General features: G+C 46.8%; 1 protein-coding gene across 1 annotated transcript in view; it reads right to left on the bottom strand.

The window, feature by feature from the left end:
• PHEX (phosphate regulating endopeptidase X-linked) overlaps nt 1-18,117 on the bottom strand; it is a 1,454,229-nt gene that overhangs the window by 726,667 nt on the left and 709,445 nt on the right. The window contains exon 7 of the mRNA XM_085622474.1: nt 7,788-7,904. Coding sequence (XP_085478600.1) covers nt 7,788-7,904 — 117 coding nt within the window. The remainder of the gene's footprint in view (nt 1-7,787; nt 7,905-18,117) is intronic.

Genomic DNA, 18,117 nt, shown 5'->3' on the forward strand with positions numbered 1-18,117 from the left:
CTGGAGAAATGCGGGGGCACCACTGTGCCTTCTCAAAACCATATACAGCAGGGGGGGTTGGAGCCTCTTTGGGACTCTAAATAAATGAAATGCCCCCGGAGCCTCGCTGGGCTCAACAAATGAAATGCCCCCTGAGCCTAGCTGGGCTCAACAAATGAAATGCCCCCTGAGCCTCGCTGGGCTCAACAAGGATTGGGCCAATCGTTGGAGCCTTGCAGGCCTTTTAAACAAATGGGGGCGTGTTGGAGCCTCGTGGGCTCTTCCCAGAATGTGGGTCCGACGTTGGAGCGCACCGGCGCTCAAAATAAACGAGGGCCCCAATCGTTGGAGCCTTCGTCGGCTCGATACTTGCACACTCCGCCCTCTCACTCACCGGGACTCTGGGGGGCTCCTTCCGACCTCCTCCGGTCGTCTCGGTGTTCCACGGCTTGGGTGCGGAGCCTACGGGCTCAACGGAGCGCCTCGTCGGACCTAGGAGGGCTCCCGCTCCTCGGGGGCTCCCTCACTCTTGGCAGCACTCCGCTGCGGCTTGCAGGCTGGCCCTCTCGTCACTCCGCCGGGGAGCGCGGGGTAGGCTCCCGTCGCTTCCTTCCTCTCTAGCGCGATTTCCTCCCACCAGGCCCCGGTCACGTGGGCCACTCCCCCTCCCACTGGACCAATCCCAGCGCGGCAGGGGGATGACGCGGCCGGGACTCCGGGCTGCGGCGGTGATTTTTGAAATCGTGTTTAAGTCGCGGGGTGGGCACCCGCGACGGGAGAAATCCAAAATAGGCAATAAAAACGGGGCAAATGCCGGGTGGGCACCGGCGCTTCTCTGAGGGCAGTAAATCGAGGTGGCAATGTCCCTGGCAGGGTGGGCACCTGCCAGGGGACTTCAGGCTCGGCAGAGACGGGGCGGACGCCGGGTGGGCACCGGCTTTTTAGAAATAAAAGCGCTCCTGAGCGCTAAAGGAAAAGGAAAGCGCTTCCAGGCGCTAGAGGTGAAAAATAAAGCGCTCCCAGCGCTTCAGGGCACACAATCAGCAAAAGTCCAGGCAAGTTCTCCCCTGCATACAGCAGGGCAGGGGTGGGGGGGCAAGGCTGGACCCAGAGCCAGCTCACTGGGCCTCCAGGCAGGGAGGTAGTCCAGGTGGCGGTCCTCTGGTCCAGCAGCAGCAGCCCCCCTCAGGCAGGATCCTGGCAAAGAACAGTTTCTGTGGGGACACAGCCCCATTTTTATACAGCAAACCCCTTTGTTCTGGGTTCAGGGTGAGGGGGAAAACCAGTCGCAGCTGGTTGGGGAGCACCCTTGATGTGCTCAGCCCCTCACTCTATTCATTGGCAGGGCTAGGGTCGTCAGTCGCACCGCAGGGGGCGGGGCCAGCATTGTGTGTGGAAAACCCTCTCCTATTCAGGACCCAGGTGTACTCCTCCCACCCATCTAGCTGCTGATCTCCCCATTCACCACTGGGTGACTCATCCTGACTCTGGGGAATCCCTAGCCCGTCACATGACATGACCAGCCAATCACGCGACAGACACACTGCACACAGAAGTGCCCACTTCTAGAAGTGGCACTTCCACACTAGGTACATGCACGCCGCACACATCATCGCGCAGCATTCACTCCCACGAGTCCGCACATACCAAACTCGGGCCTGCACACCCCACGCATCAGGAACTACTAGGGACACATACAGTCCCCATGCATTCCTATGGGAGGGCAGGCCTATCTCACCACATGCACTCAGAGCGCGCACGCACTTTACCCTGGGACACAGGGAAAGTGCGCAGAAACCAAAAAATCACCACACCAAGTCACCAGTAAAAAGCAAAAAAAAGTTCAGGGGTGAACCTGCCAGAAGGGCCAAGTCCAACAGTCCCCATAGCTGAAGTAATGTATATGGTATAGGAGGGGTTTGAGCTCAGAGTCTTTTCCTTGGCATTTTGAATAGAGTATCCCATGATGGTCAATCAATCAGTCAATCGGGCGATCAGTAGCCCTCATCAGAATCAGCACGAGAAGAAAAGAAAAGACGCAGCAAGAGCAACAGCACAACAACAGCAACCACAACTAACCACTTACCTCCTCCTCCTGCTCTTGCTGTAGCCACCGCCTCCACCCACACAAGGCTGTGGCAGAATGACAATAGTGGCAATAGTGCTTTTAGATGAAATGCTCAGGGTTGCGACCCTAATCTTAGATGCAACCAGCTGGATTTGACAAGTTTGGGAATAACCTATGAAGGGCTTAAACTCTTTGGTTCTAATGTCTGGCCTGTGCAGCTCAGAGAAATTTTCCCAACTAGATTGACCAAGGCAGAGACAAGGGTTGGAAGGCCTTTACCCAGTCAGTGGGAGCCAAGAATAGTAGTTATCACAGGACCAATAGAGGTTCCGCAGCCAACCAGACCCCCTCAAACAGCACGCAAACAGCAAGCAATCCTGCACTGACTACAGCCATTGCCACCACTGGGCTAGCCACCCTGCCGTACACCTAAGCCCACCCGCCTCTGCGAGTAGGCCAGGTGCAGTGAGGGTGCTGGGAGCAGCAGCGGTACTGCAACAGTACTACAACTGCACTGCAGTAATCGGGTGGCCAGTCTTTGTGAGTCCCAGGGCCTTAATGGAAGGAGCGCATGATGGCTTTCAGGCTTGGAAGAGGTCCTGCACACCGACAGGTAACTTCTTTTGGGAGAGGAGAGCAAAAGCTACTGCAGGGAGAATTTCCCCGTACAGCTTTCAAGAGCGGTGCTGCAGTGCAGGTCGGTCGCAGGTTGTCGCATCTCCCTTGCTGAAGAAACCCTTCTGGCCCTAATCTGGGATATCCATCACAATTTTCCTACTGAGGCTCTGAAAGCACCTATCCTGCCGTTGCGTGTAGCGTTGTGGCGTGTGTGCAGGCACGACCTTAGCATCAGGGGAGGAGCTATCTCATTACGTCAGTCCCTCATGCTTTGCTACATCATCTTTGCTTCATATGTGGCAGTCTGTTGAGTGCTATATGTTTTGGTACACTACTTCACACTATACTTTTAGGCTGGCAAATTAAAGTGAACAGGATTTATTCTACTTTGTGAGTTTTAAAACCTCCTGAACCAGTATTCCCCAGTATTCTACTGCAGCTTCGCACAGTGTTCTAATGAACAGTCAGAACACTAACATTCTGTATTCATGACAAATGTCCGGCATACCTGAACACCATTTTGAATGAATGAAATAAAATGTATAAAGTGCAATTGTGACCTCAAAGGCATCCTGACCCAAGCCCCCAATATCCCTAAAAAACAGAACCCGAGCAGTAGACCACTGAGCTGGAAGAGCCAGGTCTCCATCACTTTCCTGGAGGATATTACTTCTTGACATACTCTCAATGAGAGTGGTAAACTACTCCAGAGTTGTGATGCTCTGACTGATAAAAATAACCCGCGCATCCTGGCATTTTATGAACTTGGGAACATGAAGGAAACTCACATTTGAAGAATGCAAAGCTCTTGATGGTGCATAGAATTTAAATTTTCCTTTGCAGCATACGTGGGCCAGTCATGTGAACAGTCATAAAAGTGATGTATAGAGACTTAAAAAGGAATCTCTCCATTACAGAAAGCCAATGAAATTCAGCAAAGGCCCATGATGAGGATAGGAATCTGGGCAAGTTTACGGCCAATGTGGCTGCCGCAGCCTCAATACGCAACAGGCCCTAAACCCCCTTAACTGCTGGTCCTTCAACCCCACATTCCACTCCCACCCCCCAGTGCTGAGCCCATCTTTGGCTCTTTGGGTAATTCACACTCAGGGCTCCACCACTTTTTTTTTCACATAAGGTATTCCGTCTTTTTTTTCCAACATCCTCTAAAGGTACCAAGGATTTGAGGATTCCACCAAGAGCGAACTAAAAAAATAACCAAAATATAGCTATATTTTGAGGTTTTTGGGACCAAATTGAAAAAAGCGGCCTGGAAAACATTTCTGGATTTTTTTCCCTAAAAATGGTATCACCAAACAGTTTGCTGTGTTAAATTCACCATCTTCCTAGCTTTCTGGAACATGCACAGCTGAATCAAAACCCCTAATTTTTATCAAAGTTTTGGCATTTTTCAAAGAGGTAGTCCATTTTTCCTATTTTTTGTGCTTTCTACCTACTTCCAGTTTGTAGTGGAAACCAGTGTGAGATCCGTGTGTGATACAGCAAAGCTATATATTTCTGATAAGTAGACAAAAATCTGGAGTCATTAAGAGGCCATATGTGTATGTCCCTAATTGTTAAAATATAGATATATTGAAAACAATAAGGAAAAACAGCCCTTTGTGACAGTGTTTTCATCTGTAACGTATAGTCACAATGGCCAATTTACAAAAGCAATGCACCATTGTTTGCTAGACCCTTTTGGTTGTGGGGATATATAGGGTTTATAGGTTCTCCAAGAACCCGAGGTACCTAGAGTCAACAACTGAGCTGCACCCTACAGTGTTTTTTCATTGTTAACTGAGTACAGACCAATTGATATGGCAAAATATGTAGATTGAAAAATAGGTATCAAGGTTACCTATGTGTTTCTAAAATAGGCACCAGATATGGAGTTTAGGAGCAGTGGTTATTTTGTACATCTCTGAATTTGTGAGTACCCATACAAGCATATGATTTGGAGGGTATTTTTCAGAATCACACTTACATTTACTCACTTACACAATTATCCAACAACACCTCATTTATTCAAACACATAGTAACTCATAGTTAATATGTTAAAAAATCACCATTACAATTATACACTCATTTATATAGTTACTCTTACAATCACTGACTCTTACACATACTTAATTATATACACCAACTCTCACATACAATGCCTTTTATGTTTTTTACTTTGTTGAAGATGTACAACTAAAACATATATTTGCTCACCAGCACATAAATAAATACACTCAGTCACCCAAACAACTGTTTCCACATGCACTCTTAAACCTATACACCTAGTCAATCAACCATTCACACATCTATGCATAGAGTTACGCACACCCCAATCAGCCACACACAAACTCAGTGTCCCATACAAATACTCACTCAACTAATCAATAACTAATATACACACTCATGTAGTTAGTGAACAACTGATGCAGCATGTTATACAACAACAGAGACAGTGATGCACACATTCACATAGTTTAGTTACTAATCCATGTATTAAGTGAGACACTTTTAATTACTCTCTTAAAGAGACAGTCAGTCAGCTACTAAATCCTCCATCCAGACAGTTAAATATCCACTCAATGTTCAATACTGATTGGTATATATATAATACATATTTAAATTTCAAACTAAACCACATTCACTGGATGATGTCATCAGTGATGTCATTTGAGATGTCATCAGTGATGTCATCAGTGATGTCACTGACCATGTCAAGAATGATGCAATATGTGACATCATCAGCAGTGCATTGCTGGCGCGCAAGTTATAGTTAGCAGAACTAACTATAACAGAGGAATTTCTATGGTTTTGTACGAGTGAAATGGCCAGTTAACTATAACACCCCGGAAACCTATGTTTTTTCAGTGAATATCTGTATATACATATATATATGCAAAGAAGAAGCAGAGAACTCTGGGTAGTTCTCAAGTTTAGGTGGAAAACAGCTCCTGTATAGAGCACTCTCAACACCAGCGACACTCTAGATCTGTTCACCTCAAATGTCTGCTTTTCTATCAAAGTCTTCAAGCATAGGATTAGCACAGTGCTATCCAAGCCGAGATAGAAATGGATAAAGTCTTTCGCGATTTCTACAACAAAGTCTTTAAGCATAGGACTAGCTAGGACTCCTATGCCTGAAAGGGTATTTTTTTTAACTTATACTGGGTGCTCCCTTGTGTCTGGACAAAGCTATACCACTCTGAAGAGCTCTAATTGGAGCGAAACACTGTGTCAGGGGTTGCTTTTACTCATTTCAGGTTGGCTTGGTTGGTATTTTACAATTTCAAAGCTGTAATACTGTACCTGGAGTGATAAACGTTTTTTGTCATTTTACAGCTCGGCAAGGACAGCACTGTGCTAGTCCTATGCTTAAAGACTTTGTCAATTTCTATCTCGGCTTGGATAGCGCTGTGCTAATCCTATGCTTAAAGACTTTGATAGAAAAGCAGACATTTGAGCTGAGCAGATCTAGAGTGTCACTGGTGTTGACAGTGCTCTATACAGGGCCTGCTTTCCACCTAAACTTGAGAACTACCCAGAGTTCTCCGTTTCTTTTTTGCATAATTTATTTGTCACTCTATGCCTGAAAGGGTATTTTTTTATATGTAAATATATATATACATATGGGAGAGAGAGAATGAGAAAAAGAGAGATAGGAAAATGTTGGTGGATGGAAGGCGGTGAGAGAGAAGGAAAGGGATAAGAGAGAGGATAAACAGAGAAGGGGGAAGCAGAGGGGCATGAAATTTCAGGAGAGTGAAAATTCAAAAATATGTGTCCGTGGATAATGGAGGAGTGCATTTAAGAATGCTGCTTAGGGCACTGGGTACCTTTTTTAATGAAAAAGACCCTGAGCAGAGACTCCACATGAGAACAAAGGCAATAATGCATGAGACGGATAAAAACATCAAAGTAAACTAAAATATCATGCTATGTTGCTCCCCTTCCAAGAGGAAGTATGCCAGATTTTTTTTTACCAGCGGGGATAATAAATTACAAATGTGAACCTTGTTAGACAGTGTATACATACATTTTGACCCATAGAATACATCATGTGAGACCAGTGAAATTGAGAAAAACAAAATGTGTTTATGTATTGCCAGGAACAGTAAAACAACAGGATGCTCGATGTGGTGTAAACCTACAACACTCTGAAATAAGACCTAATTAAGGGGCATATCAACAACAACCGGCGATAATTATCGCTCAGCCCACTTAGCGCTAGGATAATTATCGCCGGCTAGCGTGGATTTTTATCGCTGAGATAGCGTGCTATTAGCAACGCTTATCTCAATAGCGATAAAAATCCTCACGCTAAGTGGCTAACGTGAGATTATCGCTGGAAACCCAGCGATAATCTCACGTTAGCTTGTTGATAGGGACAGACACATTTAGCCATGATATCCTCCTTCCATAGGATATCATGGCTAAGTCAGAAAAATATCAGACGTAAAAAAGCAGCGTTAACCGCGGTTAGCGCTGCTTTTTTTGTCTCTAACAGGGTTAGCGATATTCTTGATAATAGGAGAAATGTCGCTTAGCGACATTTCTCCTATTATTTTACTCTGGAACGCCCCCTTTGCATCTCATTAGAGATGCAAGGGGAAGCGTAGAGTAAAAGGGTGCTAACATGCGAATTTGCATGTTAGCACCCTGTTGTTGATAGGGTGCTAGTTTTATCTCTGCTTTTTTGGCTTTTAAAGCCAAAAACGCAGAGATAAAGCGCTTGTTGATATGCCCCTAAATGCGATCATTTACGAATATTTCTTAGCAGTGCATTTGCTTTTCAATGTGTTTCCATAGTGACTGTGCCACATACATTTCTTAGGAATAACACTATATGCATCAATAATCTCTCCAAGGAGCAATTACTGTACTCACAGAGCTGTGAAAACCGCAGAGGAAGGAGTAGATTTCCACAGACATTAGTGGGCGTTGATTACTTTCGTGTGAGTGGGCAGAACAAGTATATTACATAGGGTTTGACAGTATCTCTCTTATTTTCTCCTTAAATACCCAATGTAAAATAGACTACGTTTCAAAAAATTGCTTTCTGGTCTATGTTTTTGTTATAATTGCAGTATTTGAAAAAAATGCTTTCGCGTTGTAATTACTAACCTCCGCAATTTTAATTTCTAGTTTCAGCACCGACTTCATGTCAGATTCAGCTCTGGTGACATTGGCTCCCAGGAGAACGGCTACATCCACCATGAACCTCAGGAGCGCGTCCTGGTACTGTGAAGGAAAGAAGCATGGGTTAGACAATGCCCTGCAAGACCGTCTTATGTTTGAACAGAATAAATAGGGACGGGCTGGCTCAAAGTGACACAGTGGAAATCCCCAAAAAGAGGAGAGATGTTTTAGGGCTTAATAGGTAGAGGACTACTCAGCAAATTCAGCACCAAACTGTGGCAGCAGCAGAGCTTGTTGGCCTGGTTAGTCTGTTCCAGTGGTTAATTTGTAAAACAAGAAGTGCCGGGACTCCCATCACGAGCCAGCTTTGACCAGCCCATTTCCCCTGTTGTCACTGGCTAACATAGAACCAACAAACACTACAAGAGGGTAGGAGATGTAGCGTAATGGCCAAGCTGCCGACCTCAGAACCGGGCAACCAGCTTCAAACCTCGGGGTGGGCTCAACCTGCTGTGATTCTGGACAAATCACTTAATGTCCCTGTGCTCACCAAAATTGAATTTGTCCTTAACTAGTGCTAAAGCGCCGGTGCTGATGATTAAGTGCAGGTGCTGAGCACCGGAAAGCACCTGCTCAAATTAAGCACTGGTCTGTTCTCAAGAGCTAATTGATCTATATGAAGCTTAGGTGCCCCAGTAATTTGCTGGTATAAGCGTAATTCCCTTATTACTACAGACATTTCGTTGGGGCATCAGTAATATAAATCTGAATTGAAAAGGGGGTCCCTATTTTTTTTCTTCTTTTTTTGGTACTGCTAGGTTGATTTCCAGTTCAAACATCTCCTATTTGAGACTAAAATATACTGTCTCTTCTTACACCATTAACATGAGTCCTCTGTCCAGTAACTATGGGCAGCAGGGTTTGAGTTTTGGTGGTTGCAACCAATCAAGCAGTAGGAAACATATTCCAGTAGTGATGAAAACATTGATGGCCCTGGATTAGTTGGGGAAAATTATAATTGGAATAGATAGAAGAGTTGTTGCTGTTCTTCGCCTGCTTCGCTTCAGAGGCTCTACTTCAGCTTGGGTCTGGCCAGGGAAATGTTTGCTAGATGTGAATTGGATGTTGAGTTCTGGAGAATGCGCAACAAGGTTTACCTGCTGCACATCCCACCAATCATTGGTGGGACTCTGACTGTACCTCCCATTGAGCAGAACCCAAAGGTTCTAAAGAAGGGGAAACCCCTGGTGACCATTGTGAAAGGGCATGATGCCAGTGAACCCAATTTTCTTCAGGCCTTCCTAAACTGGACTCTGAGATCTCCTTGTAGCAGCTTTGTATTGCCCTGTGGTGCTCAGTTCCATCCAGCTTGGAGCCATGTCTACACCCCTGCAAGTTCATTCAAGCAGGGTATTGGTAATGGCCACTGAAGTAACAATGCCCCACTCAGAACCTGGTTAAGCTGCATAAAAGCACCACCTCCATCTGTGATCCAGAAGGAGGGGGGCAGTTGGAGGATTGCAATGAGAGCCAGGGCACTCGGAGCAAAAGTGAAAGAGGCAAGCAACTTAAAACAATCCATGAGTGTGTATGCGTGAACACATGTGTGTATGTCTCCATGTTTGTATAGTGTTTGGTTTTGTTTGGAGACTGAGCGTCGCAAACTGGTGTTCTCGTTCTCTGTGGCCAGTGAAATCTTAGGCCTTTATCTCAGGGCATGCCATCCCCTTCAGCCAATGGCTGGGCGGCGGCCCTACCAATCACAACGCTCCACTGGAGCATTTTGATTGGCTTATGGGAGGGGAGGGAGGCTGCCTGCTTCCTGTTCCTGTCGGAGGCAGGAGAGCAGGAGCAGTGAAGACACAGGGCCCAGGCAGGCGGACAGGTAGGTTTAATATTGTTTAATATTGTTTTAATTATTATTGACCCCCCTGTAGTGTAGTCCCAATAGTACCCTACGCTGTTTACTGTGGGTCTGGTGGCAGACTGACTCCGTACACCCCGCCGCATATGTTAGCCTATGGTTGGCATTAGCTAGCTCGCAGTGCCACTAGAATCTTCTGTTATCAGAGAGATTACTTTTTGGCAACCTTAGAACACAATAACCTCAGACTCGTGGAAACAATATACTACTTTTCACCCAGTCACTTGTGTATGCTTGTTTTGTTCTCAGAGAGATACAGAGAAGACACAATCGAGCATGTTTACAATAAGAATTTATTGTACCGTTGTTCTTCTCATGTAGGATAAGTGCGCTCTTACAACTGTAACACAGTAGCAGAGATATAGAACTAGCAGTACAGTGAATAAAAAATAAATAGTATAGTTCTACCATTTTGCAATAGTCATGAACACATACATGAATATGAAATGCATTTATAAATTAAAGTGCGTACTCCTAGGATGCCTGACTAGATGCACCTAAGTGTACCTAGCATGTGAGTAGGTGCTACAGAGCCTAAGCCTAAGAGCCTATGAGCCAAGAATCCCACTAGGATTTAGTCAAACCCCCATACCTGAAAAGAGAAAGTGTGGGACTTCGTCCTGGACTTGAGCTGGACACCGCTGAAAGGATCGTTAGACCACTGTCAGCTGGAGCAATGGCATGCCGGAGCTGCGTTGTCTTTGATCAGTGTGTCGGCTTCGAAGTCTCGGTTTCCTCCTGCTTTCTGATAGCAAGAGGTACTGTATTTATACAGTCTATGTACGTGTGTTACCCATTGTTCAGTATGAGGATGACGTTGGGGATTAAACCTTGTGCGTCGATGGGAGAGGGGAAGTATACCTCCTAGAGAGTGTGCTCATCAATTATTCATATGTGCTAAGGATGACGTCTTAGAAATATCGATTGGGAAAAACCCACCCTCGGCATGGAACTAGGTGAAAGGTTTAGTCCATATAAGGCTGCTGTCCTTATAAGGTGTGATGTCCTTATAGGCATTCTGTCCTTATTTGGAGATATGTCCTTATAAGGCTCGTTCATATAAAATAATGAGAGCTGATGTAGGGAAAGTGTACGATGTTCCCCGGACCTATATTAGGGTATCAATATGAAATTTAACACCCCTCCCCGCGCAACCGCTCCCCCCCACCACTTGCAAGCCATGCCAGCCACAACTGAGCAAGAGTCACAATTTCTTCTTAATATCTTCATCCTGATGATTATAATGCTCCCAGACAACTGAGAAATTGTCAGGTGAACGTCAACAGACAGAGGGAGAATTGATCACCGGTCTCAGTTCCAAATGGTCAGCTGATTCATCATCCAAGATGCAGTTTATTTATCTTTTATCTCTCAGAGTTCTCTGGTATTCCTTGATGCTACTGTGGGCCAGAGGATAATTGAGGAGCACCTCAAAAGCTTGAGTTCAAGGGGAAACAGAATCCAAGGTTTCAGTGCTGTCCCAGCAAAAAGAGTAATAGGTTTCAGTTGATCTGTTTATCCTCCAAGTTCGTCTGTGTTGTGAGTTGGTGGTGGTAGTAAGAAGCCATTCCTTTAGTGACCACTAGCTCGAAATCAGTGTTAATTTATAATATAATCCTTTAAAATGTCCCACAGCTAAACCAGCCTTCTTTTGCAACACTTCCTCTTGTTTTACTATGAATTATCCCAGAAGGTTTTCATCTGGTGGCACTTAAGATGGCAGGACCCTTCTGTGAGTGTGTGACGCTATTAATTACCAACCCTTTCTAGTTTTGCCATTCAGTTGCAGAGTCTTTGTTGGTTGCGCACTTTTTTGTACCGGAATGTTTGTTTTCAATACTTTCCCATTTTTAAGTGTTAACGAAAAATCTTGATTTTTATTTGAAATACACATAATAGGAGCAGCTGAATTGCGATTTTCAATAAAATCGTGATTTGTGCATCTAAACATTTTCCATGCTTGTGGTTCACAAAGCACTCTCCTGGTGACCTCCTAAAGCTGTGCATATTTTTTGTGCAGCGTAAAACTCATGAATTTCTTTTTTGGGCAGCGTAAAACTCATGAACTTTTTTTTTTTAATTGAAAGTTTCAAAATTGCCCAAAAAAACCCTTGAGCAATCACATTTGTTCAAAAATTTCAAATGAGACTAACAGGAGTCATGAATTTTAAAACATCAGAGATATACAAAAGTGCTAACTCTTTCAAACCTACCTGATAATTAGGTCTCGCCTACGCAGCGCGCATGCGCTGCAGAGGAGGGTACCTTTTGGAATCGAAGAGCATTTTGGCAAAAAGCGTGCACGTTTTGCATTGCTTTCTATTGCAACGCTTGCACATTTGGTGTTTCCCTTGCGGGAGCGAGCAGTGGCGCCATCTGTCAGCAATTATTGCGCCTTGCTGCTCGCTCCCACAAGGGAAACGCCAGATATGCACTCAGCGTCTACAGACGCAGGCGCGCAGGGGCCATATGATTTTAATTAGCGTGGCCTTTCACTTTCATGGCAGCGTCGCTTTCACGGCCGCACTTGTTTGTCTGACTGAGGCGTAACTGGGTATCCCCCCGACTGCTGCTTGCTGCAGCTCGCCTCCCCACTCCCCGCAATCATACCCCGAGACACTTGCTTTGTGATACACGTGCCTGCTCTGCCGTAAAATATCTCCGTGGCCCGCATCTGCAAGCGCAGGCAATGAGAAAGGTTTCCCTCATTTATGGATCTAATTAGGAGATGCTTTCCTGGTCCCTGGGGAGGCTGCCAGCGCCATGTGTTTGGGGGGCGATCAGTTCCCATTCACAGCACAGGCATCCCTCGCCTTTGTGTTTCTGGTGCTGGTTCACTTATGGTGTGCCAGGGTGTTGGATGACAAATTTTTTCCAGTGTGCGGACTGTTTTGTGGAGTCTGGACTAGGGGCGGCGTGGGTCTCAAGGCTACATTGCTGAAGCAGGCATTTGGCTTCAGAGGCACGCAGGTATTCCGATTTCCTTCCGCTCAATGTCATGTGCTGCCTGGCATCTCGTTCTTCTTGCCTTTCGTTGTGCACAGAAGGACGTTATAGGGAGGTACACAGCGTCAGAAAGCACAGCGAGTGTGTGCTCACTCAGGTCATTGCCCCCCCAGTTTGCTGCTATTTTGCTTTGTGAAGCATGTGGTGCACTATCCTTACTTTTTATCAGTGCAGTGACTCACGGAGGCTGTGTTGTAGGATGTGCATGGGAAACTCTGGCACCATTGAGGTGTTTTGCACTTTTTTCCACTCAAGTTTTATATAGCGTGAACTTGACCCAAAGGTCTTAGAGCGCTTTACATGAGCACCAGTTAGGTTACACAAGGACACATTCATGTTTTTTTGGCAGGGGGGCATGGAGAAATAAATTGATTTGCCCAGAATCACAGGATGTTGAGCCGACGAGGAGGCTTGAACCTGGTCCCTTCTGCTCCAAAGTCGGCTGCTTTGGCCGTTATGCCACAACTTCTCCTTTGCACTTGAAATGTAATTGGGTCACATTCTACTTAACAACAGGAGGTTGTAGTTCTAAGAAAATCTTTAAAATGGTTTCAGTTACAATCGTGACCAATATATGTGCAATAGGGAGCAGTTAATAGTTTCTGTGTTTGACAAGATTTGCCTCTGATATGGTTTGTTTCTGTTTTTTGCACTTTTGTATAGTGCGAGCCTGAATCGGAGGAGCGCTTTACATTAGCACCAGTTACATGGGGTCACAGTCAGTTTTTAAGCACGGGGAGACTGCGGGATTTGGCGAGAATAATGGAATGTTTCCCGGGCCCATCGTCGTGACCGAGCATGCATTCTATTGCAGAGTCATGCAAAGGTCTGAAGGTTTGGAAACCATATCAGCTTAAGGTGCTCTGCTTTGGGCTGATTAGTAGAGGCGGAGCGCAGCAAGAGGTAAACTGGAAGGGGATATATGCAAATAAACTAGTTAAGGATGAGCATAAAAGCAAGTTGCTACTAAACAGGACTGAAGTGTTCTCACCAGTGAACTTGTTTGTTTTCCTGCTTCGCACAACGTCTAAAGTCAGGAATTTGCTTGCTGTATGAGGCTTCAATCACCCGGAGTTTCGCTTACACATAACGTGCAACACATTTGAGGTGAATAATAAATGCATATATGACAACAGACACAATGGGAGCTGGGGCTGCAGCAAGAGTGAGTGAAGAGTAGTGTTTTGTCATTTAGGGCATGTGCACTCCGAAAGTGGCAGCTTGCATTATTATTTTGAATATATTGCCGAGCGCCGCATGCTCTTGCACATAGGTTCTGTAAACTGCCTTTTTCTCTGGTGAATGTTGGATTTGACATCCAGCACGGAGAGTGCTGGCAAGAAGTGAGCCGCAGGGACACTGCACAAATGTGGCATTCTCTCTAAAAACAGCAAAATAATCACATATTGTACGGTAGCAGAGAGGTGCGAAGGAGAAAATTAAACAAAAAATGCGAACTAATAATAAGCAATGGTTGCACTTTTTAACATTTCTTGTTTCATATCGACTTTAAAAAAAGAAAAAAACAACTTGTACGCATATTCGAAGATGTTAAGAGCGTGTGGGCATGCCAGTGGGGGATAATGTACTGCATTGCTAAACACTTATATGGTCCCAAAGGTGAGACCTATTGGCTATGCCAATGCTTGTTTTTATAGGGTTATAGCTTTAAACAGATGAACACCAAATCAATTAACTCATGCTTTCTGAGTACATTTCTACTTTAAAGCCAGTTATGCAGTGGCGTAGCAAGGGGGGGCAGGTGGGTGGTCCACTTCAAGGGGAACGAGTTTTGGGGGCGGCACCCCCCCCGCTCTTACCTACGGCCGCTGTGGGACAGCAAATGTAGGAATCGCCAGCAACCCCCCTCCCCCAGCTCTTACCTGCAGTTGTCGTGGGGCGGCAAGCTCAGGAATCGCCAACACCCGCCCTCCAACATGCATCTACCGTGGGGCGGCAAATGCTGGGGCCGACACGGGTGGCAAAAAGCCTAGCTACGCCACTGCAGTTATGGTATTAATTTGTTCCACATTTATAGGTCTCGTGTGGAGTTGCAGGGCAGAGCCCTGTCCTCCTCCATGAGAAATTTTGTAAGAGAGGACTTTCAGAAGAGGGATTTAAGCTCCGCCCCTCATTTCCATTGGCCGGCATCACCGTTTATGCTAAACGGTGGCCTGCCATTGAAAATTAGGGTTTTCTATTAATGGCCTTTCTCTCCGAGCCGGACTGGCTCACCTGCTTCACGGCTGACGTGAAGCACTTTCTTATCTTTATGGGGCCAAACACATGGACCCATAAAGATAAGAGATCGATGCTTGTTCAGCATAGCAGTGATGGCAGGACTGTATGGAAGGCAAGGGAGCCTTCGACATAGACGACCTTTCATTTCTTACATGTGTCTGGCTTTCGTGCGTTTATGCTACATGCGTTAGCACAATCAACCCAGACCTGCCGGCTTTGCCAATGCTCGTTCTCTAAACCTGTCCCTCTTAGGCGTTCCCAGATGTTGTCAGGTATGCAGTAGTATCTTGAAGGGCATGTATCCTTTTAATTTAAATAAGAAATCGTGTGTTTTCATATGGCGCTTCTTACAACGGATTTCAGCATTTTAGAGCCCTGCATATCACAGATGTTACTAATGTACTGACCTCCAAATGCTATTCATGTTTTTGGCCTCAGAGGATAAAAGGAGGAGTCATTATCCGAATTAACTTTTTTGTTCCCCTCTGCATCAAGTGGCACCTTTCACACTCACTCATTCATACACTCATTCGCAGTGCTGCAACGCATCACATTCATTTGCTCACTCACTTACAATCGGACACACTCACATTTCCAGCTAAGTGCCCAAAAGCACATGCTCCCTGACACTCGTTCAGTCGCCCGCACACATAGTGACCACACCGTCATCCGCTCCACTCAACATGCATGCACAGACGTCACCCAAGGATTACACTGACACTTTCATTGTGGGTGAAGAACTGCTGCAGGTTTATTTCATACAACATAAGTATGACGATAAGTGGGTTATCTTACGGGCGATCCAGGGCAAGCAGCCCCTCGCTGCTCCGCCCGCCTGGCGACCCAGCACGCACGGTGGGTCGATGCCCGGCAGTGCGGCACATATTTTCAGATCATCCACTGGATCACGTGATCTGTTTACTACTCCCGCCCCTTTTGACGGGGGCGGAGCGTGTTGTGGCACACCCCCGGTTGGTCAGGCCCCCCAACCGCCCGAAGGACTAATGGGGCGCCGTCGCGGTCTTCCCAGATCCTCCTTCGGCTCCCGGACCTTGGCTCGGGCACCCTTACTGTGCCTGACAGGGGTACCCTTACTGTACCGCCTGTCGCAGAGGTACCCTTACTGTACCCTTCTGCCTCCAGATCGCCCTGTAACTCTGCCTGCAACGCAAGAAAAAACATTAAAACATTCCAATAGCGCGCTACCTCCGCCGCGCAGGGTAAGCGGAAAGGGTGGGAATTCGCGTGGCCAGGAGGAGCGGCGCAGGAAGCAGAGAAAGGACTGAGGGGGTGAGGCGCCTAAAAGGGGGGTCAAGCCTCGCCCACCCTGTTGGCACGCCTCCCTAAGGCAAACCCATTGGGGGGGCCTCCCCTCCCCAGGCGCGGCCTCGCTAGCGAGGCGGAGCAGGGGGGGGGGGAGGCTCCGACGGGCGGCCACTAGTAGGCTGCCCTGCTGATGTCCCTCTGCGTGGGACGCGGGTAGCGGCATAGTGACCACACCGTCATCCGCTCCACTCAACACGCATGCACAGACGTCACCCAAGGATTACACTGACACTTTCATTGTGGGTGAAGAACTGCTGCAGGTTTATTTCATACAACATAAGTATGACGATAAGTGGGTTATCTTACGGGCGATCCAGGGCAAGCAGCCCCTCGCTGCTCCGCCCGCCTGGCGAGCCAGCACGCACGGTGGGTCGATGCCTGGCAGTGCGGCACATATTTTCAGATCATCCACTGGATCACGTGATCTGTTTACTACTCCCGCCCCTTTTGACGGGGGCGGAGCGTGTTGTGGCACACCCCCGGTTGGTCAGGCCCCCCAACCGCCCGAAGGACTAACGGGGCGCCGTCGCGGTCTTCCCAGAACCTCCTTCGGCTCCCGGACCTTGGCTCGGGCACCCTTACTGTGCCTGACAGGGGTACCCTTACTGTACCGCCTGTCGCAGAGGTACCCTTACTGTACCCTTCTGCCTCCAGATCGCCCTGTAACTCCGCCACAGCTCTGGGGAGGCTTCCGTCGCTGCCAGAGCCCCCCTTCCTCCCTTCGCTGTTATAGGTGCCCTGCCCCTGCGAGCCAGCTTTTAGTGGGCTAAATTATGGGTCCTGTTCTGTAACCCGTAAATGACGGCATAAATTTGCAACATTACTCAGAAGCCCAGGGCAGACTCACAAAGGATGTCTTTTGTCCCCACTGCCGTTCAGCTTAGACGTGAATGGTGTTCCTAACTTTCTTAGCGATGCCACTGCAGATCTTCCTAACGTAATTATGGGAAGATCTAGCACCTACATATGGAGCCAGAAAGAACCATGGCTGAAATTCCTCATTCCATCGATTCCCTTCATATCCTAGCACGAAGAAGGTCTTAATTTCCACTTTGTCTACAAAGGTGATGGATTGATAGCGTCATGGTTCCCGAATTGCTGCTGCTGCGAGGATTGCCTGATTTCTCGGCAGGGCAAAACATTGAACGTAACTGCTATATGGACGCCTTTTATCATGACTCCGGATAAAGCCAATATGACTGACTGAGCTGCCGAAGCATACATCTCTCAGCACGAGGACCCAAATTTGTGAACGTTTCCCAACTCCCTGGCTCCAAGGAAAGGCTGAGCGAGAAGAGCAACACCTAAATCTGTTTCTCAGGCTGGAAAATATGGCATGGGTAACAAGGCATTGGTGAAATAGGCGCTTATGGACCTGCAATCCTGTTAAGAATTTTCGATTGGCCAAATATGGGGCCTTCCTGGCTTAGAATTGTGTTCCCAACAGCTACAGCACAATAAGCAGGGTGAAGGAAACGCGTGAGTTCACCGCTTTCCCTACGTATATAAACACAAGCTGACATCACGGGTCTCTAATGAGGGGGTGGGTCCTTAAAAGCTGTGAGCAGCAGAAAGTATGGGGGCAACAGCCTCTGTCTATGTGCTCTCACCCAGCACACGGGAAACATATGCTCACTGTCCCTGGCTGCTTCATGTCACTGTCTCTGAATGGTTACTGCCACAAACCTTAGCTGGTGACAGCATTGTTGGCAGGTGATTCGCTGAGACAATCCCACCTTACTACAGCATGCTAGGCCAAATCAATGAACAATCGATAAAACTGCTAACTCTGCCATGTTTACCTTTTCGGCCATTAAC

The sequence above is a fragment of the Triturus cristatus genome, chromosome 8 (assembly GCF_964204655.1).
Source record: "Triturus cristatus chromosome 8, aTriCri1.1, whole genome shotgun sequence".
Lineage (NCBI taxonomy): Eukaryota > Metazoa > Chordata > Amphibia > Caudata > Salamandridae > Triturus > Triturus cristatus.